At 48.2% G+C, this 24,143-nt stretch overlaps 1 protein-coding gene across 4 annotated transcripts in view; it reads right to left on the minus strand.

Moving 5' to 3' along the window:
• Positions 1 to 24,143, minus strand: part of SLC23A2 (solute carrier family 23 member 2) — a 326,193-nt gene that overhangs the window by 114,037 nt on the left and 188,013 nt on the right. For all 4 annotated transcript variants that reach the window (XM_030201843.1, XM_030201844.1, XM_030201845.1 and 1 more), the window contains 3 exons: positions 22,292 to 22,408; positions 19,318 to 19,475; positions 3,675 to 3,763 (listed from right to left, as the gene is read on the minus strand). In XM_030201843.1, coding sequence (XP_030057703.1) covers positions 3,675 to 3,763; positions 19,318 to 19,475; positions 22,292 to 22,408 — 364 coding nt within the window. The remainder of the gene's footprint in view (positions 1 to 3,674; positions 3,764 to 19,317; positions 19,476 to 22,291; positions 22,409 to 24,143) is intronic.

Consider the following 24,143-nt stretch of genomic DNA (forward strand, 5'->3'; position numbering starts at 1 on the left):
ATAGTGCAGGAGCTAGGATTCACACCTAGAGAAGCAGCTGTACGCCATACGCTGAGAAGGAGTTGAGGTGCATACTACAGGAGATGCACTGCTTCATACCAAGAGAAGAAGCTGGGCGAATACCCTGTGCTCATACCCTTAGGAGTTGTGTCTCAAACAGAGATAGAAATGAATTCCATTCATAGAGGAGTTGTGCTCCCAACTTGAAGGAGGAGCCGAGAACCATACAAGAAAAGGAGAAGTGCTCCGTAATAGAGAAGAAAGAGGTGTTAATTACACAGTCAGCAATGGAGGTGTGCCCAACATGCTAAGATGCTCTTATATCCAGAAATGGCTCAGTGCCCTACACATCATTCTGGAGAATACAATATCCAGTGGAAGAGTTGCACATCTTATGCAGCAATGGAGATGTCAGAATATTCCACGACAGAGCTGTGCTCCCCCAGCACAATGAAACAGCAGTCTATACTCCACAATGGGGCAGTGCCCACTGTCCATAATGTAGCTCCACAATGGAGCTGTGCTCCCCACATTGAGTCAGAGTTGCAAGGTTACCTTCAACGACGAGACTGCTATACAGACAGCATAGAAACCACTCCCCATTGACCACTAGTGTTGATTTAAGACCAGTGAAAAATATTGCCCTGAACAGACAGCGATGGAGTATTAAAGCAGAGACAATGATGAAATGCGCTGCTTAGACCAGAAAAGGCATAGGCCCCAACCAAGGATGAAAAATAAACAAAACACGGGAAGGAAGCCATGGCCCCCCAAAGCATGGGGCTACTGCAGCTGCATCCCCTATCTGGCAAACAGGAGAGGGCCTCAGAAGAAACATACAGGAATGACACTACTCCTATATGCAAGAATGGCATGCAGCCGACTAGACACGCCCAGAATGTAAGCCTTACAGGCTAATACAGCCGATACAGCCAATTAAACACCAAAATGATGCTGACTTTTTTTTCTTGTGGCACATCCCCATGCTGAATGGCGAAGAGAACCTCTGCAGCCACAAACTGACTGTCGCTGAGACAAACACATGTAAAGCCTGTAGAACATCCAGCATACTCGACACATCCACCCTGAGAAGGCAGCAAAACCATCAGGGTGAAAGGAAACCCAGTGCATGTAGCAAGCAGAAACTGCCCACAAAATGTGCCACCAGTGAAGAACTCTGAAAAGAAAAATAAGTGGTGGCAGGAAGCCTACCAGGCTTCTGAATAATCGTGGAACAGGACAGTGCAAACAATAGACCCGATATGGGCACTAAGGACAAGAAGGCATGACGAGCTGAACATTGGGAAATATTGCTGTACACCAAAATTCTGCCTGAAAAGGCAGCACTCACACCCAGGAGTAGAAGAGGCAGCAAGCTTGGTTGCAAGGTCCAGATAAACTAAAGGAGTAGATTCCGTAGGCAGGAATAAATGCTAGCCTGGCCCAAGAGTCCTGAAGCACCGAGTGCCAGAATGCAAGTCTGGCAACACACGCCTCAGGCAATAATGAGCTGAACTGAGCCTAGCAGTAAGGCGCAGTCTATAAAGTGGAATACCGCTGACCAAACACTCAGAAAAAAAAGTGGAGTCAGACACCACATACCATCTAGGGAGAGTCGGTCCAAAGCGAGCATTTGCACATCTGGGAAACAACACCCTGGAGCCGGGAGATTGTGCCAGGAGACTGAAAGCCAAGTCACAGGTAGAAGGATGGAGCCCCATGCAAGGAGGTAGTGCCAGGAGACTGAAAGCCAAGTCACAGGTAGAAGGATGGAGCCCCATGCAATGAGGTAGTGCCAGGAGACTGAAAGCCAAGTCACAGGTAGAAGGATGGAGCCCCATGCAATGAGGTAGTGCCAGGAGACTGAAAGCCAAGTCACAGGTAGAAGGATGGAGCCCCATGCAATAGCAGCCACACTCATAGTCCAACCCAGTGAACGCCGAAAGACAATTCCAGAGGAATAACATAAGCTACACAAAAACACAGAAAGTTCCATGGGTTGAAACATCTGCAACCAGAAAACAAAATGTGGGAAGGAAATGAGGAACGAGTCAGCACCCTACACCATGACCATTGGAGCCCTAACAGTAAGAGATCAACGAAGGACTTACTGGTAGAAAAAGGTCCCTGAAATAAGATGCACACAACTACTAATTATTTCTATAGCACTACTAGACGTATGTAGCACTGTACACATTATATGCAGGTACTTCTCTGTCCATCGAGGACTCACAACCTAAATTTCTTTTGTTCTTGGGACAAAGATAAGAGACTTGCTCAAGGTTACAAGGAGCTGAGGTGGGAATCGAACCCAGGTTACCAGGATCAAAGCCTGCTGCACTATTAGGCTACTCCTCCACATCTCACACACAAACAGCAGAATTTTTTTTAAATAATGCTGCAGAAACTCCTCTAACTGCTAAAGAGGGGAGGGGGGGGGGGGGGGGGGGGGGGGGGGAAACCAGCACCACCCAGCTCCATTTATAGCTGCAGTAAAGTACAGTCCTCTGAGAGGAAACCCCCTGCTCTCCTGACACTCAGAGGGAACAGAGGCAGGAGCTGGCTGAAAGTCACCACAAAAGCACTGCACAGTCCCATCAACCATCCACTTAGAGATGGAGAAAAATACTAAACATTACAGGCTGCACGATACCCTTAAGGAGTGAATTACTTGGAACTATTTTTTTCTGTCTCCTTCTGCTGGTAAATGGACATAACCCATATAATCTGGACTAGTCTGGTATGATGAAAAGGATTAGAGATTTAGGAGAATGGAGTACATCTGGACAAGACGGAGCAGTCGGGATATAAAGATAAGACAGTAAGAACAGGAAGTGAAGACAAAGGTAGGAGCAGAACATATTTCTGCAGTCCTGAGGAACAAGATGCCTTTGATTTTTGAAATCTACTGAAAAACTTGTAGAACAGAAAACCATCATGGTGGCAGACCCTAAAGAGACTCCATTTGAGAATATTTTAAGAAAATTCCTGTACCAATGGCTACATTAGACGTGTGTGCAAAACGCAAATAGTGTAACAAAGTAATGCAAGACCTGGTTACCCAAATGAAACAGCATGAAAAATTCTCCTGCTTAAAAGACAGTAAAGCCTGCATGTCTGAACATGTATAAGTACCATAAAGTATTTATTAACTTGAAAATATCATTCTTAATGCACTTACAAAAACCAGGCAGCTATTCCTCTTACAGTCTTACATGTGCATGATCATTTAAGAAGAAACGGATGTTGAGATTCAGAAGACTGCAATAAGAGCAAGGGAAGGACAAGCTGTATGAAATAGTTTATAGTAAATCACTATTCTTTTCTTTTGAAAAATTAATAGTGAATATTTCACACTGTCCCTTAATGGGTACCACCCAGAAGCAGCACCTTGGAACATTAAAGAAACAGAAGATCTCTGCTCATTGGACATGATTTGGGAAACCCTCCAAAATTCTATACTTCTCTCCATAGACGATTTCTTTCACAGAAGGAGAAACAGGTCAGTAGCAGTTAAGAATGATCAGGCTCATTCTTGTTCCAGACAGACACTTTCCCTCATCCTTTCCCCAGGTTCATTTGGGATCCCCTGTTGGCAAAAGGCTAGAAGGAAAACCTGAAGAGATCTAACACTCCAGGAATTTAAATGGCAGAACCACACAGAATGCCTTTACCTGTAGCATTGCACTTCCATTTCTCCAAGTTCAATATTGCTCTAGCAGGGGCTAAGAATGCAAACGCGCTGGCCTGAAAGAGGGGTAACCTACAGAACAAACAAAAGGGAAAATTAGTTTCTTACCTTGGTAATTTTCTTTCCTTTAGTCACAGCAGATGAATCCATTAACTGATGGGTTGTATCCGCCTACCAGCAGGTGGAGACAGAGAACACTGAAAAACCATACTGCCTCTTGGACGGCTAGTCACAACTGCCTTCAGTATTTGAGATTTCCAAAGCAGAGTGAACCATAAAGGTATAACAACATAAACTTTCCTCACAGTGAACAAACGCCCCAGAACAGGAGCAATAACCATACAAAGGAGGTATGAATGAACTCAACCTTCCGTAGTAGAACTGGTATCCAACTTCTCCCAATGAGATCTATATCTGCATAAAAGTTCTGAACAAAAAAAAAAAAAAAGAAGTCAGACAGGGAGGGATCATGGATTCATCTGCTGTGACTAAATGAAAGAAAATTACCAAGGTAAGAACCTAATTTTCCCTTCCCTGTCATCAGTAGCAGATGAATCCATTAACTGATGGGATGTACAAAAGCAATCCCTACTTAGGGTGGGAACAGGCCACACCGCGAGCAACCACTTGTGCTCCAAAAATAGCGCCCTGCTTCGCGGCAACATCCAGCCTATAATACCGGACAAATGAGAGATGAGAAGCCCAAGTAGCCACACTACAGATCTCTTGAAGAGAGAGTGCACCCGTTTCAGCCCACGAGGAGGAAATCGCTCTCGTGGAATGCGCCTTAAACGCTTCCCTAGAAAAGGAAGGAAGAAAATTGGGCTGGTTCAGATGAAACGCTGAAACCACCTTAGGAAGGAAGGAAGGCACTGTACGTACCATTACTCCGGACTCCGAGAATTGCAGAAAAGGGTCCCGACAGGACAGCGCCTGCAGCTCAGACATGCGTCTAGCTGATGTAATGGCCACCAAAAACACTGTCTTGAGAGTCACATCCTTCTCCGAAGCTCGCTTAAGTGGCTCAAAGGGCAAACACTGAAGAGCCTTCAACACCATCCCCAGGTTCCAGGCCGGACAGGGCAACCGGACAGGAGGACTGAGCCTAAGCACCCCTCTGAGAAATCGGGCAATGTCCAGATAGGCAGCAAGGGACAAGCCAGCGACTTTCCCTCAATAGCATGATAATGCTGCCACTTGCACCCGCAGGGAATTGTAAGCCAGGCCTTTTTGTAAGCCCTCCTGCAAAAAGTCCAGCACTGTCGAGACTGTAGCCCGCGTGGGTGTGATCGCCTTTGAAACACACCACGCCTCAAACTTGCGCCAGATCCGAGCATAAGCTGCAGAGGTGGATCGCTTGCGGGCCTGTAAGAGAGTGGAGATGACTTTGTTAGAGTAGACCTTGTCTCTCAATTGCGCCCTCTCAATAGCCAGGCCGCAAGGCCAAATCAGCAAGAATCCTCCATTGACACTGGACCCTGAACCAACAGGTTCGGCACCAGAGGCAAATGCACCGGAGCGTCCACCAACATCCGGCGGAGATCCGCATACCACGGACGCCTTGGCCAATCTGGAGCGATGAGAATCACCAAATCTCGATGCTGTTGAATCCGCAGTAGGACTCGCCCTATCAAGGTTCAAGGAGGGAACACATACAGGAGCTCCGAGGGCCAGGGTTGAGCCACAGCATCCACCCCCACCGATGAGGATCTCTCCTTCTGCTGAAAAAGTGAGGTACTTTGGCGTTTGCACTTGCCACCATTAGATCCATTCCGGGAGTCCGCCATTTGGCACAAATCTGAAGAAAAACTTCTTCTGACAGTGCCCATTCCGCCGGGTCGATTTGATGCCTGCTGAGAAAATCGGCTTGCACGTTGCTCTGACCTGCTATGTGAGCTGCTGACAGAAGCTGCAGGTGTAGCTTGGCCCAGTGGCAAATCTGAGCAGCCTCCGCAGCCAGGGCCCTGCACTGAGTGCCTCCCTGACGATTTATGAATGCCACCGCTGTCGTGTTGTCTGACAGAACCCGGACAGCAAGCCCCTTCAGAGTCTTTTGAAAGGCCATAAGAGCCTGGAATATCGCTCTCAGTTCCAAGCGATTGATGGACCACCCTGCTTCCATGGGGGTCCACAGACCGAGCATAGCTTCCCTGGCAATGCGCTCCCCAGCCTAGAAGGCTGGCATCTGTTATCACTAGGCACCAAGAAGGAAGCGCAAGAGGCATTCCTTGGCGCAGCACCCTGTCGGAGAGCCACTACTCCAAACTGAGCCGGGCCGCAGCGAGCAACGTTAGTCTGCACTGATATTCCTGGGACATCGGAGACCATTGTTGAAGCAGGACAATCTGCAGAGGCCTCAGATGCGCTCTTGCCCAAGGCACCACCTCCAAGGTGGCCGTCATCGACCCCAGCAGCTGGACAAAGTCCCAAGCTCGTGGGCGAGGCATTCGTAGGAGCAGACGGACCTGATTCTGAAGCTTGCACCACCTTTGGTCGGGGAGAAAAGACAAATCCCGATGCAGTGTCAAACCGGACCCCCAAATACTTGAGAGACAGAGGGGGTCAGGTGACTTTTGGGTATATTAACCACCCAGCCTAGCGCCTGCAGGACTGCCACCACTCTGGCTGTGGCAAGACGACTCTCGGTTGCCGAATCCACACTGAAGAGCCAGTCGTCGAGATAAGGGTGAACTCTGATACCCTCTCCCCTGAGGCAGGCAGCTACGACCACCATTACCTTGGAGAAGGTACGGGGAGCTGTGGTTATGCCGAAAGGCAAGGCCCGAAACTGGAAATGTTTTCCCAACACTGCAAAGCGGAAGAACCGCTGGTGTGGAGGCCAGATAGGAATGTGCAAATATGCTTCTTTTAGGTCCAGAAACGTGAGAAACTCTCCTGGCTGAACCGCCGCAATGACAGAGCGCAGGGTTTCCATGTGAAAATGTCGTACGCTGAGGGCCTCGTTGACTCTTCGTAAGTCGAGGATCGGTCTGAAAGACCCGCCTGTTCGAGGCACGACAAAATTAATGGAATAGTGGCTGCAGCCGCGTTTGGCAGAAGGATTACCGCTCCGAGGTGCAGCAAGACTTGTTAGGTCTCCTCTACTGCCGCCCGTTTTACAGCAGTGCCGCATCGGGGCTCCACAAACACATCTCTCACCGGGGCACCGAATTCCAGTCGGTAACCTTCTCTGATCAGGTCCAGGACCCACTGATTCGAGGTAATCTTGGTCCACTCCTCTAGAAAGAGGGAAAGACGTCCTCCTATTGCAGGAATGGAGGAGTGGACCGGTGTCCCATCATTGTGGAGGACGCCCTGAACTCCTGGCCTTGACCCGGCCCCTGCGGAACACTTGTCCGAGTGAAAGGAGTTCCTCTGATGAAAACGGGTACGTTGAGAAAACCCAGCAGAGCGCCCGGGCGATACTGCGAGCTTCACGGAAGCAAGGTCTGGAAGAGGAGGGAAACACAGAACCTTTGGAAGAAGGCCTCAGCCTATCCTCAGGTAACCACTGGGGTTTAGAGTCCCCCAGGTCTTTCACAATCTTCTCCAATTCCTCTCCAAATAACAGGAGGCCCTGAAAGGGTAGCCTCACCAGCCTTTGCTTAGAAGCCATGTCAGCCGCCCAATGCCGTAGCCAAAGAAGGCGGCGGGCAGAAACCGCCATAGACATCTGTTTAGCCGAAGCTCTGACCAGATCATAAAGGGCGTCAGCCAAAAATGACCGGGCCGACTCCATCCAGGGGGGCCACCTCAGAAAGGGTACCCGCACCCATCGGCAGGCTGTTCCACTGCCTGCTGTAGCCAGGAAAGACATGCCCGCACTGCATAGGAACTGCAAATAGACGCCCTCAAGGGAAGGCCCGCAATTTCTACTGGGAGGGTGGTCTTTTTTTGTCACCGCCGTGACCTATGCATCCACTTCAGGCATCCCCAAAGAGGCCGTGCTCCTCACGCAGAGGGTAAAGCTGACCCATAGCCCTGGCCACTTTCAACGGCCCATCAGGGTCAGACCATTGAGCAGAAATAAGCTCTTGGATGGAGTCATGCACCGGAAAGGCCCGAGTAGGCTTCTTAGAACTTGCCATCCTAAGATTAACAGAGGAGGCCTCGCCTTCAGCAGGATCATCAACCGAGAGGGCCTGCAAGGCGTCAGTAATGAGAGCTGGCAGCTTGTTGCGATGGAAAATCAAAACCGCATTGGGATCATCCAAATCCAGTGGCAAACAGGCACCCTCCTCTGGATCATCCGTCCCTGAGGGCCTGCCAGATCCCTCAGACTCGCCACAGCCCGACAACGGGGGGAGGGGGGGGGGAGATATGCGCCACATTCAGACGGGGAATTTACCCGTCTATGTTTAGCGTGTTTCCAACGCTCGGGGGAGGAAATAACATCTTAAGCCATCCCCGGGGCCTCAGCACCCGGAGGAAAACCAGGAGGCAACGTAGTGTCAGACACCTGTGGCACAGCTCTTGTCAGCATGAATGCCTTATGCGTTAAAAGCACAAACTCAGGGGAGAAAAACTCACCCTGGCCCTCCGCCTCCGAATTAGGAGAAACGGATGTAGGAGCTCCTCTGGCAGCCTCTAAACGAGGCGTCCTCCTGCACTCAGATTCCTCCGCAACTGCGAGGGTCGAGACATGCGGTGCTTCCAAAATGGTGCCCGCTGCCAGCTCCATCGAGCGGGAAGAAACCGCCTGCCATGCTCATACTAGCGTGAGCGTGTAAGGAGCACGTTTTACACAGCCCCGCTGCTGATCTGCGTTTACCACAACGGGAGCAGCGCTTAACTCCCTCAGCAGCCAATCGCCCGACTGGACGGAAATATGGCAATAAAATGGCGGCTTCGCACCAAAACTTACCCCATTCAGAACGTCGTCCGCAGGACCTCCCCGGAGGAGCTGGGCACCACTCTCACCTCAGAAGACCGAGTCAACGAGCTCCGGTCAAGCTGCACAGAACCAGAATCTCTGGAAAAAGCCTCAGAACAGCCACGCAGTAAAAGCGCGCTTTTTTTTTTTTTTTTAACGCTGTGAGGAAATGTTGGAGGCAGTCAACAACAGAGGGACTCCAGGAGGCGGGAGGAATGGGTAAGGCAGGGAAAGGGCGAACCTATATGCCTTTAAATTAGGCTCCACCAGCCACAACACCCCTGCTCAACTGGCAAAGCACAGGAGCCACCCCAGGCAGAAACCAAGGAGCTGATCAAACGATGTCCACACCTGCTGGGAGATGGAGAAATACTTAAGGCAGTTGGGGCTAGCCGTCCAAGAGGAACTATGGTTTTTCAGTGTTCTCTATCTCCACCTGCTGGTAGGTGGATACAACCCATCAGTTAATGGATTCATCTGCTGCTGATGACAAGGAAGTCAGAGATAGCAGATTCTGTCCATAACAAGAGAAATCTGCCCATGGAAAGTGAATGATACATACCTGTAGCAGGTGTTCTCCGAGGACAGCAGGCTGATTGTTCTCACGACTGGGTGACGTCCGCGGCAGCCCCCACCAACCGGAAAGAAGCTTCGCGGGACGGTCGGCACGCAGGGCACGCCCACCGCGCATGCGCGGCCGTCTTCCCGCCCGTGCGCGACCGCTCCCGCCAGTTGAATGACTAGCAAAAGATGAAACACACAACTCCAAAGGGGAGGAGGGAGGGTAGGTGAGAACAATCAGCCTGCTGTCCTCGGAGAACACCTGCTACAGGTATGTATCATTCACTTTCTCCGAGGACAAGCAGGCTGCTTGTTCTCACGACTGGGGTATCCCTAGCTCTCAGGCTCACTCAAAACAAGAACCCAGGTCAATTGAACCTCGCAACGGCGAGGGTATAACAGAAATTGACCTACGAAGAACAACTAACAGAGTGCAGCCTGACCAGAATAAATTCGGGTCCTGGAGGGTGGAGTTGGATTTACACCCCAAACAGATTCTGCAGCACCGACTGCCCGAACCGACTGTCGCGTCGGGTATCCTGCTGGAGGCAGTAATGTGATGTGAATGTGTGGACAGAAGACCACGTCGCAGCCTTGCAAATCTCTTCAATAGTGGCTGACTTCAAGTGGGCCACCGACGCTGCCATGGCTCTAACACTATGAGCCGTGACATGACCCTCAAGAGCCAGCCCAGCCTGGGCGTAAGTGAAGGAAATGCAATCTGCTAGCCAATTGGAGATGGTGCGTTTCCCGACAGCGACCCCTAGCCTGTTAGGGTCGAAAGAAACAAACAATTGGGCGGACTGTCTGTGGGGCTGTGTCCGCTCCAAGTAGAAGGCCAATGCTCTCTTGCAATCCAATGTGTGCAACTGACGTTCAGCAGGGCGGGTATGCGGCCTGGGGAAGAATGTTGGCAAGACAATTGACTGGTTAAGATGGAACTCCGACACCACCTTCGGCAGGAACTTTGGGTGGGTGCGGAGCACTACTCTGTTGTGATGAAATTTGGTATACGGAGCATGAGCTACCAGGGCTTGAAGCTCACTGACCCTACGAGCTGAAGTAACTGCCACCAAGAAAATGACCTTCCAGGTCAAGTACTTCAGATGGCAGGTATTCAGTGGCTCAAAAGGAGGTTTCATCAGCTGGGTGAGGACGACGTTGAGATCCCATGACACTGTAGGAGGCTTGATAGGGGGCTTTGACAAAAGCAAGCCTCGCATGAATCGAACGACTAAAGGCTCTCCAGAGATGGCTTTACCTTCCACACGATAATGGTAAGCACTAATCGCACTAAGGTGATTCCTTACTGAGTTGGTCTTGAGGCCAGACTCTGATAAGTGCAGAAGGTATTCAAGCAGGTTCTGTGCAGGGCAAGAACGAGGTTCTAGGGCCTTGCTCTCACACCAAACGACAAACCTCCTCCACTTGAAAAAGTAACTCTTTTTAGTGGAATCCTTCCTAGAGGCAAGCAAGACCCGGGAGACACCCTCAGACAGACCCAACGCAGCGAAGTCTACGCCCTCAACATCCAGGCCGTGAGAGCCAGGGATTGAAGGTTGGGGTGCAGCAACGCTCCGTCGTTCTGCGAAATGAGAGTCGGAAAACACTCCAATCTCCACGGTTCTTCTGAGGACAACTCCAGAAGAAGAGGGAACCAGATCTGACGGGGCCAAAAGGGCGCTATCAGCATCATGGTGCCGCGGTCTTGCTTGAGCTTCAGTAAGGTCTTCCCCACCAAAGGTATGGGAGGATAAGCATACAGGAGGCCGGTCCCCCAATGAAGGATAAAGGCGTCCGACGCTAGCCTGCCGTGTGCCTGAAGTCTGGAACAGAACAGAGGCAGCTTGTGGTTGGTCTGAGAGGCGAAAAGGTCCACCGAGGGGGTGCCCCACGCTCGGAAGATCTTGCGTACCACTCTGGCATGGAGAGACCACTCGTGCGGTTGCAATACTCTGCTCAGTCTGTCGGCCAGACTGTTGTTTACGCCTGCCAGGTACGTGGCTTGGAGGAGCATGCCGAACTGACACGCCCAACGCCACATCCCGACGGCCTCCTGACACAGGGGGCGAGATCCGGTGCCCCCCTGCTTGTTGACGTAATACATTGCAACCTGATTGTCTGTCCGAATTTGGATAATTTGGCAGGACAGCCGATCTCTGAAAGCCTTCAGTGCGTTCCAGATCGCTCGGAGCTCCAGGAGGTTGATCTGCAGATCCTTTTCCTGGAGGGACCACAGACCCTGGGTGTGAAGCCCATCGACATGGGCTCCCCACCCCAGGCGAGATGCATCCGTCGTCAGCACTTTCGTGGGCTGCGGAATTTGGAATGGACGTCCCAGGGTCAAATTAGTCCGGATGGTCCACCAGAGCAGTGAAGTGCGGCAACTGGTGGAGAGGCGGATGACATCTTCTAGATTCCCGGTGGCTTGAAACCACTGGGAAGCTAGGGTCCCTTGAGCAGATCTCATGTGAAGACGAGCCATGGGAGTCACATGAACTGTGGAGGCCATATGACCCAGAAGTCTCAACATCTGCCGAGCTGTGATCTGCTGAGACGCTCTGGTCTGCGAAGCCAGGGCCAAGAGATTGGTAGCCCTCGCTTCGGGAAGGTAGGCCTGAGCCGTCTGGGTATTCAGCAGCGCTCCTATGAATTCCAGAGACTGAGTAGGCTGGAGATGGGACTTTGGGTAATTTATCACAAACCCCAGCAGCTCCAGAAGTTGAATAGTGCACTGCATGGACCGGAGGGCTCCTGCCTCCGAGGTGCTCTTGACCAGCCAATCGTCGAGATATGGGAACACGTGCACTCCCAGCTTGCGTAGATACGCCGCCACCACCACGAGGCACTTTGTAAACACTCGTGGGGCAGAGGCGAGCCCAAAGGGCAGCACACAATACTGAAAGTGCCGTGCGCCCAGGCGGAATCTGAGATACTGTCTGTGAGCTGGCAGTATCGGGATGTGAGTGTATGCGTCCTTTAAATCCAGGGAACATAGCCAATCGTTTTTCTGAATCATTGGCAGAAGGGTGCCCAAGGAAAGCATCCTGAACTTTTCTTTGACCAGGAATTTGTTCAGGCCTCTCAGGTCTAGGATGGGACGCATCCCCCCTGTTTTCTTTTCCACAAGGAAGTACCTGGAATAGAATCCCTGCCCTTCCTGCCCGGGTGGTACGGGCTCGACCGCATTGGCGCTGAGAAGGGCGGAGAGTTCCTCTGCAAGTAACTGCTTGTGGCGGGAGCTGAAAGACTGAGCTCCCGGAGGGCAATTTGGAGGCAGGGAGGCCAAATTCAGGGCGTATCCGCACCGCACTATTTGGAGAACCCACTGGTCGGAGGTTATGAGAGGCCACCTTTGGTGAAAAATTTTAACCTCCCTCCGACCGGCAGATCGTCCGGTACGGACACTTGTAGGGCGGCTATGTTCCCATGGATCCAGTCAAAAGCCCGTCCCCGGCTTTTGCTGTGGAGGCGCAGGGGGCTGCTTAGGCGCACGCTGTTGACGAGAACGAGCGCGCTGGGGCTGTCCCTGTGCCTGACGAGGCCTTCGGGCCGGCTGGTTGTACCTACGCTTCGCAAAAGAATAGGGTGCAGCCTGCCGGGCCCGGGAAAAACGTCCACCTGTGGAGGTGGATGCTGAAGGCGCCCGGTGGGAGAGCTTGTCGAGAGCGGTTTCCCGCTGATGCAGTTGGTCCACCATCTGCTCGACCTTCTCACCAAAAATGTTATCCCCCCGGCAAGGGACGTCGGCCAGTCTCTGCTGGGTGCGGTTGTCCAGGTCAGAGGCGCGCAGCCATGAGAGCCTGCGCATCACTATACCTTGGGCCGCAGCACGAGATGCCACGTCACAGGTGTCATAAATACCCCTGGACAGGAACTTTCTGCACGCCTTCAGCTGCCTGACCACCTCCTGATAAGGCCTGGACTGCTCCGGCGGGAGCTTCTCGACCAGGTCCGCCAGTTGTTGCACATAGGTCCGCATGTGAATGCTCATATAGAGCAGGTATGATTGGATGCGGGTCACGAGCATGGAGGATTGGTAGGCCTTCCTCCCAAACGAGTCCAGAGTGCGAGACTCCCGCCCCGGGGGCGCCGAGGCGGTATCCCTCGAACTCCGTGCCCTCTTGAGAGCAGAATCCACGACCGCCGAGTCATGGGGCAATTGTGGCCGCATTAGCTCTGGGTCAGAGTGGATCCTGTACTGGGACTCTGCTTTCTTGGGAATGGTGGGGTTAGTTAATGGTCGCACCCAGTTCCAAAGCAGCGTCTCCTTTAGGACATTGTGCAGCGGCACCGTGGAGGACTCTCTAGGTGGTGATGGATAGTCGAGGACCTCGAGCATCTCGGCCCTCGGCTCTTCCACAGAGACCACGGGGAAGGGAATGCTGATAGACATATCCCGCACAAAGGAGGCAAAAGAGAGACTCTCGGGAGGTGAGAGTTTCCTCTCCGGTGAAGGCGTGGGGTCCGAGGGAAGGCCCGTAGACTCCTCTGAGGAGAAATATCTAGGGTCCTCCTCTTCCCCCCACGAGTCCTCATCCTCGGTGTCGGACATAAGCTCATGTAGCTGAGTCCTGAACCGGGCCCGGCTCGACGTCGAGGCACCAGGGTCTCGGTGTCGTCGAGCGGTGGACTCCCGCGCCGGCGGGGACGGAGCTCCCTCCATCGACGTCGACTCCACCTGCGTGGCGGTCGAGACCGGCACCGCAAGCGGCGGCGGTGTCGACGGCCCCGGCGCCAGGCTAGAGCTCGCCGGCGCCACAGTCATCGGCGCCGAGGGCGCAAGCACCCCCGGCGCCGGCACAGCCTGGCGCATCAGCCCTTCCAGGATCCCCGGAAGGATGGCTCTGAGGCACTCGTCCAGGCCCGCTGCCGGGAAAGGCGGTGGGGCCGGTAGGGGTGTCGGTGCCAGAAGCTGCTGGGAGCCAGGAGACGGCACCGAGGTGCCGGAATCCCGACGCGTCGGTACCTCCACAACCGACGGAGACCGCTCCTCTCGACGGTGACGCTTCGGCGTCGCCTCCTCTCCGACATCGGGCTGCACCGAGGGCGACCGGTGACGACGCTTTTTGTCTTTTTTCCGATGCCCGTCACCGGCGCCGGAGGGCATGGAGGAGGAGAAGGTCGATCCCCCTCGGTCTCGAGGTACCGGGTCAGACAGGGTTCGGTCCCGTGGCCCACGAGCTGAGGGAGTGACCGGGGCCGACTGCCCACGCGGCCTCTCACCCCCACTCTCACCGGAGGACCGGCGGGCCGACGGGACCTGTTCTCCTGGGGTCGCTGCCATCGGTGCCGATGTCTCGGGCATCGATACCGGTACCGAAGGACCGGGCGTCGATACCGATGCCTTCGAGGTCGACGTCGAGGGGCCGGCGCAAGTTCCAAAAAGACGGTCCCGTAGAACTTGCCTCGCAACCTGAGTCCGTTTCCGGAGACCGAGACACAAGCACACGACTTGAGATTGTGCTCCGGCCCGAGGCACTGGAGGCACCAAGCGTGGGTGTCGGTCTGCGAGATCGGCCGGCCGCAGCGACCACACTTTTTAAATCCACTCGGGACCTTCGAGGACATCGACGGAAAAATCGCGTCGGCGAAGTCAAAGTCGTCAATGGTGGCTGAAATCACACCACGAAAAAGCAAAACGACCGTGCGGCCACTAGGCCGCAACGCGGCGGCCCCGCTGGAAGCGAGGGAAAAAAGTGAGCGCGTGCCCCACACGCGCAGGGTTTCTTTTTTTTTTTTGGTAAAAGGAAACCGGGCGGTAACGAACCGTTAGTAAAAATAGAAAAACACACGATCAGCGTACACGCGATCGAACAATCCGGCGGCTGAACAGAGAGAGCGGCAAGGCACGACTCTCTCCAGGCGCGGAAAAAAAGGAACTGGCGGGAGCGGTCGCGCACGGGCGGGAAGACGGCCGCGCATGCACGGTGGGCGTGCCCTGCGTGCCGACCGTCCCGCGAAGCTTCTTTCCGGTTGGTGGGGGCTGCCGCGGACGTCACCCAGTCGTGAGAACAAGCAGCCTGCTTGTCCTCGGAGAAATATTTCATCGTTCTCATTGTCAAGCTATAATACGTTATAAATTTTTAAATATAAATATACATGTGTTCTGTGAAGTGGTAACTGTCATTGACTGGCAGGGTGCTTATGTGCAGTGTACTGTGAAATTTCAGTGGATTTGATGGCTGTCTGCTTTCAACCTGCACTCACTGCCCTGGCTGTGGGGAACCAAAGTTTGGTGGATGCTGCAAGGAAGCAGAGAGCCATGGGACCAGAGGAAGCCAGAGATATAGGCAGTCTAGAACAGATTACTGCAGGGCTCTGGGATCACAGGGATCCAGGTAAGAGGGGGTAAAGGGGAAAGACTGCTCAGACTGATTTGGGAGGTGGGGGGGGGGGGGGGGGGGGGGAGTGAAAAACGTGCTCAGTTCAGGTTGCAGCAGGTAGCATCAGTAAATGTCCAGAACAGGGATGATAGGGTTGGTCTGGCCTAGGGCAACAGTAGTGAAAAGGATCATCTGATGAATTTCACAGGCGTCAGCCAGTCTTTATGTAAGATCCTTATTCAAAACTAAAAGGAAAAGTTGACATTAGGAAGCACTTAGAAAAAAAACCAACTCTTCTTCTTCTACTACTAAAACGAATGAACCATCTGTTTCATTCATTTATTATATATGCATATACACACCCACATGTATAGTGATGTGGAAAAATGTTTTTGCCCCCTCCTGATTTCCCCTATTATCGCATATATATCGTAGTAAATTGTTTCTGATCTTTAAATAAAATATAGTACCAAAGGCAACCTAAGCAAACAACATAGTTTTTAAATTATTATGTCATTTATTTAAGGAACAGCCATACTAGGTCAGACCAATGGTCCATCTAGTTATCCAACACACATATAACCTGTGTGAAAAAGTAACTGGCTCCTAAACTTAATAACCGGTCGCACCACGTTTAGCAGCAATATTTGCAACCAAACACTTCCTATAATTTGATATCAGTCTTTCACATCACTGTTGAGGAATCTTAGCCCACTATTAAAAACATTGAGGAATCTTAGCCCACTATTAAAAACATAAGCATTGCCATACCTGAACAGACCAAAGGTTCATCAAGCCTAGTATCCTGTTTCCAACAGTGGCCAATCCAGGTCGCAAGTACCTGGCAAGACCCCAAAACAGTACAATACATTTTATGCTGCTTATCCTAGAAATAGCAAACAAAATATACACAAAGTGTATGAATGCAAATGCAATAAATGTGGAGGCTAGGTAGTTAGTATAAAGTGAGGTAGAGTCTCATATATTTGACATGGTAATATTTTTTCACTCAATAGGTGAATAACTGACTCGTGTTCATTGATTAATCACTGACTCAGCCTCTACCGTCCTATTCCTATCATTGATTTGTGACTACTAGCTAATGCAACACTCTCAATACAATCAAAATACACACAACACTTATCTTAGGCAGGTTGGTGCACTCTTGAACCCCGACAGGTCCCCGACAAACACACACATACGTTTGAGGCAGTGATAAAGGCAATACGAAACGGGGACCTGTCGGGGTTCAAGAGTGCACCAACCTGCCTAAGATAAGTGTTGTTGGTATTTTGATTGTATTGAGAGTGTTGCATTAGCTAGTAGTCACAAATCAATGATAGGACGGTGGAGGCTGAGTCAATGATTAAGCAATGAACACGAGTCAGTTATTCACCTATTGAGTGAAAAAATATTACCGTGTCAAATTTATGAGACTCTACCTCACTTTATACTAACTACCTAGCCTCCACATTTATTGCATTTGCATTCATACACTTTGTGTATATTTTGTTTGCGATTTTTGATACTCGACAGAATGAAGGTCTACATTTGTTTGGCAGTATCCTAGAAATAAGCAGTGGATTTTCCCCAAGTTCATCTTAATAATGGCTTATGGACTTTTGTTTTAGTAAGATATCCAAACCTTTTTTAAACCCTGCTAAGTTAACTGCTTTTACCATGTTCTCTGGCTATGAATTCTAGAGTTTAATTACACATTGAGGTGAAGAAATATTTTCTCTGATTTGCTTTAAATTTACTACTTTATAGCTTCATTGTGTGCCCCCTAGTCCTAGTATTTTTGGGAAGAGTAAACAAGCGAGTCACATCTACCCATTCCAATCCACTCATTTTGTATACCTCTATCATATCTCCCCCTCAGCTGTCTTTTCTCCATGCTGAAGAGCCCTAGCCACTTTAACCATTCCTCATAGGAAAGTCATCCCATCCCCTTTTCATTCTTGTCACCCTTCTGTGTACCTTTTCTAATTCCACAATATCTTTTTTGAGATGTAGTGACCAGAATTGCACACAGTATTCCAGGTATGGTTGCACCATGGAATGATACAAAGATAAGATAATTTGCATGCATTATTTCCGATCATCGGTGCGGTAAAGCCCCGCGCTGTTCCAGAGCGCTGTTTGGAACAGCGCGGGGCTTTTGATCATGAAGGGATAAGAGGACAGTAACTTTTTCACATGGGTGATATGGATTTTTGATAGCTTTATTCCTTAAATGATGCAATGTAAAAACTGTTACGTTTACTCAGGTTTCCTATGTCTAATATTACATTTTGTTTAAAGATCAGAAACCATTCAGTGTGACATATATGCAATAATAGGGTAAATCAAGAGGGGGCAAATACTTTTCCACATCACTGTACATACATACAAACATTTAATAAAATAGTGCTAGGGCTGAGGCACACCAGAAGAAAGTCTTCATTAAATTTATCATTCCCACTACTATGTTATCCATACCAATTTTACTCCTCTTGAAATTACACTCCCACAATCACGACCGTATGAACAAAGTCTTATCTGTCAACACTGTGACAGAAGCAGTAAACCCCACCTCACCCCACCCTCCAAGATCACAGCAGATGCTCAGGGAAAGGATAAGGACATGTAATTACTATGACAAATCTCATTATGGCATAATTTGGAAAAAAAACACTGCACTTATGAAATATTTTTTGAATGACTCAGAAAGCAATTGGAGTCGACATAGCACAGATCATGCTGTGAAAAGTGCATCCACTGATGCACACCCTTAATCAGAGTCTTCAATGAAGCACACTAATGTTTTACCCATCTGTATATGCACCTATAAAACAGTTTATGACGCAGCCACCACCTGGAGCAGTTTTATCTGTTCAGGGAGTGGAGGAGTGGCCAAGTGGTTAGGGTGGTGGACTTTGGTCCTGGGGAACTGAGGAACTGAGTTTGATTCCCACCACAGGCAGCTCCTTGTGACTCTGGGCAAGTCACTTAACCCTCCATTGCCCACCGCATTGAGCCTGCCATGAGTGGGAAAGCGGGGTACAAATGTAACAAAAATAACAAAAAATAAAGTTTCTGAAGCAAGGGGAGTTTTAATCTGGTAGTATCTTGGGCCAAAAAAATTCATTAGATGAAAGGCAAAAAAAATAATTCTAAAGCGATGTTTCTGCAAATTCTTATAAGTAACAGTTTAAATCCACCCTTTGCCTCCAAGCTAATCTACCATGTCTATACTATGCAAGAGACATTTGCCTAATATGCACCTAAAAGCTCCAATGGTGGTGAACTGTCAGTGCCATATACTATATCAATAGTAGTCTGGAGAAAAAGTTAAATACTTTTCATACTTTTGCATTAAATCTGCAAAAGAAAAAGTGACCAAACTGCTGAATAAACAATGATCTTTTCTTCATCTCTCCTTTTTTTCCAGCACAGAAACAGAAATGAATTGGAGAAAACCTAGTAGAACTGCTTTCAGAAATTCTGCCTTTTACCCTTAAGGCTTGATTGCTGAGGATTACCGCTCTCATTGTCTGGCCTTCATTCAAAATGAAGGTTGGATGTTTAAACCAGCAGGCAGCAGTGCGGGGGAAAAAATAATTCAGGTAAGGAAGGGGTACAGTAGACCCCATGCATCAAAAACAAATTCCCAGTATAAGACACCTGGGCCTGACCTCATCAGTTAGAAAAGTATGAAGGAATGCCCTTTGATGTGACTCTCCATGTCCATTCTTAATATTTTTGTACTATGAACACTCATAATTACATAGTTGATAAAACACATGGCATTGAGTTAGCAGTGGGTCATGAAATGACCAAACCTAAAAATAAATGATACAAACCCTGTAGACTCGCAATCTCACCTGCACCCAAAAGTTGTCTGTAATAAAGTAGTAATTCCCACACAAAAGAAAATGGTCCCGATCAGCTGGCTGGTGGCCCACTGGTCAAATCCAACACACATAGCTTCTGCTAACAAAAAAGGCACAGCTACAGTGCCACTAAAACACGTCAGGTAGTGCTGGGAACACAACAAAAAGGGGAAAAAAAAAACACCCATGGTTACCATAGCACCTACAAAGTTAACAAGCATTCACTTCACATGTTTAAAAAGGAGAAACCATTTTCCAACAATAAAATACTACCCTTTATTAACATGGTTACTATTGAGTAGTTGCTTTGGCAATGGCTGTGCTGTCCAGGTGGGACAAGTGTATCTGAGATCTTGAAGACAGGTAGCAGCAGAATATGTAATGGGAGAATGCACACAAGTAGGTGCACTGAGTGAAATATAATCATAAAAAGACATCAAAAGGTCACACAGAGTGAAAGAATACATGAAGTATTATGTGAGAAGAAATGGAGAAACCAGGGCCAACCGAGCTATTGTAAGACAGTGTAACAGATACAGAAATAGTCATTAAGAAAAACAACACAGCTGGGAAGGTGAGCTGAGGTTAAAGTGATAACTGACATTTACACAATAGACCTCTGAGATTTGCTCACAAAAGTTAATCTTTAATATAACTGCTAAGCAAAATAGTCTTATCTTATACAAAAAAAAAAAAATCACAACTACACATTTTGAAATACACCACCAAAAAACTGCTACATAAAATAGGGAGGATAATTTTCATCACCATTTAGCTAGGTCATCTATATAAGGCAGGGGGCTGAAAAACACCCTCCAGTTCTGTGAGTAAAATTACTTGTGTTGTTCTATGGCACCAATACTTTCATATGTACTAAAAAGGGATGGGTCTAGCCAATGGCACAAGGGATTTTATTCTGAAATTTGTGTGTGGTTTCAGCTGCACACTTGGTCCTGCTGCAAAGTGCAAAGTTCATAGTTCATGAGTACTTCTGTGACCACGATAGACAAGTTCTGCATTTTCAAAAAGAAACTAGAAATTTCCCCTTGGATATGTTTCTGCAGATTCCCCCAGAGTTTTAAAATGTCCCTGTGGTGGATAATTTTATAATTGGACACCTGGTTTAACAGGGTAAGGCAGCACTATTTAGGCCCAGTTTCTGCCATCTAGGTTTATATTTTATCACAGGTAAGCACCCACCTACATGTGATAAAATATTAGGCTAAGTAACAGAAACCTATGTGTGCCTATTTTGCAAGAACATCTCCACCTGCTCTAGAACAGAAGTAAATATTCATACCTATAATTCGTAAGTACATATGTAGATTAATTAGCCTATTACATCATCCTCATGTAGACTTGTTAACTTTATCCAAGCTCTGCCTAGCCTCTGCCCCTGAACATGCTTGCCAACAAAGTATGCACCATCATAGCACGGCACATACTTTTACCCGGTTAGCATTACAAAAGAGACCACACGTGTGAAAATGACTTTATAAAACTACCTCTATAAAGTCTTCTCCAATTTGACAAGTCGAGCGCATTCGACATGGTAAACCACAATATACTACTAAGACTCCTTGCCCACTTCAGGATTGATGGTAATATACTCAATTGGATCAAGGGTTTTCTAACCTCCAGAACATACCAAGTTAAATCAAATACAAACATATCATCACCGTGGAAAGCAGTCTGCGGAGTACCTCAAGTATCACCACTGTCACCAACACTCTTCAACATACTGATGATCCCACTGGCAAAGGCCTTATCCAATCAAGGCCTCAACCCGTTCATCTATGCAGATGATGTTACAATATACATTCCCTTCAGACATGACTTGTCAGAAATAACCAATTATCAAAGCAGGTCTGAATATCATGGACTCATGGGCAAACTCATTCCAACTGAAATTGAACACTGAAAAAAAACACATTGCCTCATCCTCTCAACACAACAAGAACAAACCCACAACCATAACCACCCTCCCCTATCTTAGACAGCCTCAAAATACTGGGCGTCACACTCGACCGCAACCTCACTCTTGAGAGCCAAATAAACTCCGTAACAAAGAAAATGTTCTACTCAATGTGAAAACTTACGTCCCGAGGGAAACATTTTGAAACCTAATACAATCAATGGTTCTAAGCCATGCAGATTTATTGCAACGGAATCTATGCGGGATGTAAAGAACAACTCACTAAAAAACTCCAGACCGCCCAAAACACAGCGGCTAGGCTGATATTTGGTAACACGTTTCGAAAGTGCCAAACCCCTCCGAGAAAAGCCACACTGGCTTCCAATCAAAGAACAGATCACCTTCAAAATCTCCACTCTGGTCCACAAAATTATCTATGGTGTAGTCCCAGGATACATGATAGACCTTATTGACCTACCAACCAGAAACAGATCATCTCATACATATCTAAACCTCCACTACCCAACTTGCAAAGGACTCAAATACAAAACAACCTATGCATCAAGTTTCTCCTACATAAGCGCACAAATATGGAACACACTCCCAAAAGTAGTGAAAACAATCCAAGACCACCTAAACTTAAGAAAATCACTAAAAACCAACCTCTTCAAAATCGCCTACCCTACAGATCCAATGTAAATCCCCACATAAAGCTACACAACTAAACCAATGATCGTACTGGACAATATACAACCTTTCTACCTTAAAGGAGCCTGGAATACACCTACACCTACCTACTCGAACACAACATAACCTTGTATCTGTTCTTTACCGGACTTGGCAAACGCCTTTACGGTACTGTGTAAGCCACATTGAGCCCGCAAATAGGTGGGAAAATGTGGGGTACAAATGCAATAAATAAATAGAGTCTCTGGAGTAATTAATACCTGAAATCACTGTAAAATGGATAAGCCTGTCTAATCATGTGCTTAAATATATTTCTAAGTTATAAATCTGCTAACAGGTCACATGAATATACAGAATATGTACCTGTAAACCAAGGAATATACATAGATACCAGGGAGGGACATCTTCAATAGTGTAAATCATATCCAGCCTCTGAGGGTCTAAACTTCCAGTGCTATCCAGTGTCTCAGCAAGAGAGCTCTGTCAAAAGAGATACAGACTAGTAGTGTCAGTTGTTTTCAAGGGCTCAAACAGAAAGAACAGAAAGACGACTTGACAGTGTCTAGGTCAAATCACAGGCAGAACTGAAATGAATTATCTCCGCAATGCCGAAAATACTAAACCTTTCACATTCTATGGATTCCCTCTTGAATCCTGTTCCCAAAGTACTTAACACACACTTTCCCAGGCAAACTCTTCCCTTTTATATTATCACAAAAGATTATCATCTTTAAAAAAAAAAAACCCCAAAGGATTACTTCAGCTGTTAAAAGCCTACAGCTCCCAAACAACAAATCACAATTTAAGAGAAAAATAGCTGGTACTTACATAACTTACTTGCAAACTTTCCACACAAAGGCTCAATTTTCTACTAGCCATTTAGCTCATATGTAATCATAAACTGCCCTCAACTGTTCTTTTATGTTTTGCTTTAATGTATCTGAGGTTTTTTTTGTTTTGTTTTTTAAACAGACGGGAAAGAGAGAGGAGGTCAGAATATATCAGATGTGCAGAAAAGACCTGCTGGATCCTTTCTGTATAGCTCAACAGTAATTTTAATTGGCTTTAAGGAGAAAAAAAAACCCTTCAGATAATATTCCACACATATTAAGAGCTTAGCTACCAGCTAAGCGCTATAACCTGGCATCAGGATAAACTGGGACTGAAAACTATACTGCAGGTCTGTGGTAGCTTATCTGCCAACTTTTCCCACTGGTTTAAACATGCTTTTTACTGCATGGGAAATTGATTCTTGGCTTTGATAGAAAGGTAGGTGAAGGGGAAAACTTATTTGCTTTATGTAAAGTACAAAAGGGTATTATGCAAGCTTTTTTTCTGTACAATAAAGTGGATAGGAAGGAGTTGAAAGTAGCAGAGACTAAAACCAGTTTCACTTTTTACTGCACAGCAGGGCTGTAGCACAACTCAAAAGAGAAGCAGGGAAAATAGCAACAGAGCAGGAGAAGGGAAAATTAGGTTCTTACCTTGGTAATTTTCTTTCCTTTAGTCACAGCAGATGAATCCATTACGAATGGGTTGTGTCCACCTACCAGCAGGGGGAGATAGAGAACCCTGAAAACCATAGTGCCTCTAGGACGGCTAGCTCCATCTGCCTCTCAGTATTTTGAAGCATCCAAAGCAGTGTTAAACCACAAAGTAGCATAACATGAACTTTCCTCACAGCGAATGAACACCCTAGAACAGGAGCAATAACACAAAGGAGGGATGAACTCAACCTCCTGTAGTAGAACAGAAATCCTGAAGACTGTTTTCCAACTTCTCCCAATGAGGGAACATGTCTGCAGGAAAAACTGAACACAAAACAGAGTCAATCAGGGAGGGACCATGGATTCATCTGCTGTGACTAAAGGAAAGAAAATTACCAAGGTAAGAACCTAATTTTCCCTTCTTTGTCATCAGCAGCAGATGAATGCATTACAAATGGGATGTATCAAAGCAATCCCTAGATAGGGCAGGAACAAGCCACACCACGCGCAAGCACTTGTGCTCCAAAAAGCGTGTCCCTCCTGGCAGCCACATCCAGCCTGTAATGACAGGCAAAAGAGAGCTTAGAAGCCCAAGTAGCTGCACTACATATCTCTTGAAGAGAGAGTGCTCCCGTATCAGCCCAAGAGGAGGAAATCGCTCTTGTGGAATGTGCCTTAAAGGAGTTAGGTGGATGCCGGCCAGATAGCAGATATGCAGAAAAAATGGC

This window comes from Microcaecilia unicolor, chromosome 4 (assembly GCF_901765095.1).
Source record: "Microcaecilia unicolor chromosome 4, aMicUni1.1, whole genome shotgun sequence".
In the NCBI taxonomy this organism is placed as follows: domain Eukaryota; kingdom Metazoa; phylum Chordata; class Amphibia; order Gymnophiona; family Siphonopidae; genus Microcaecilia; species Microcaecilia unicolor.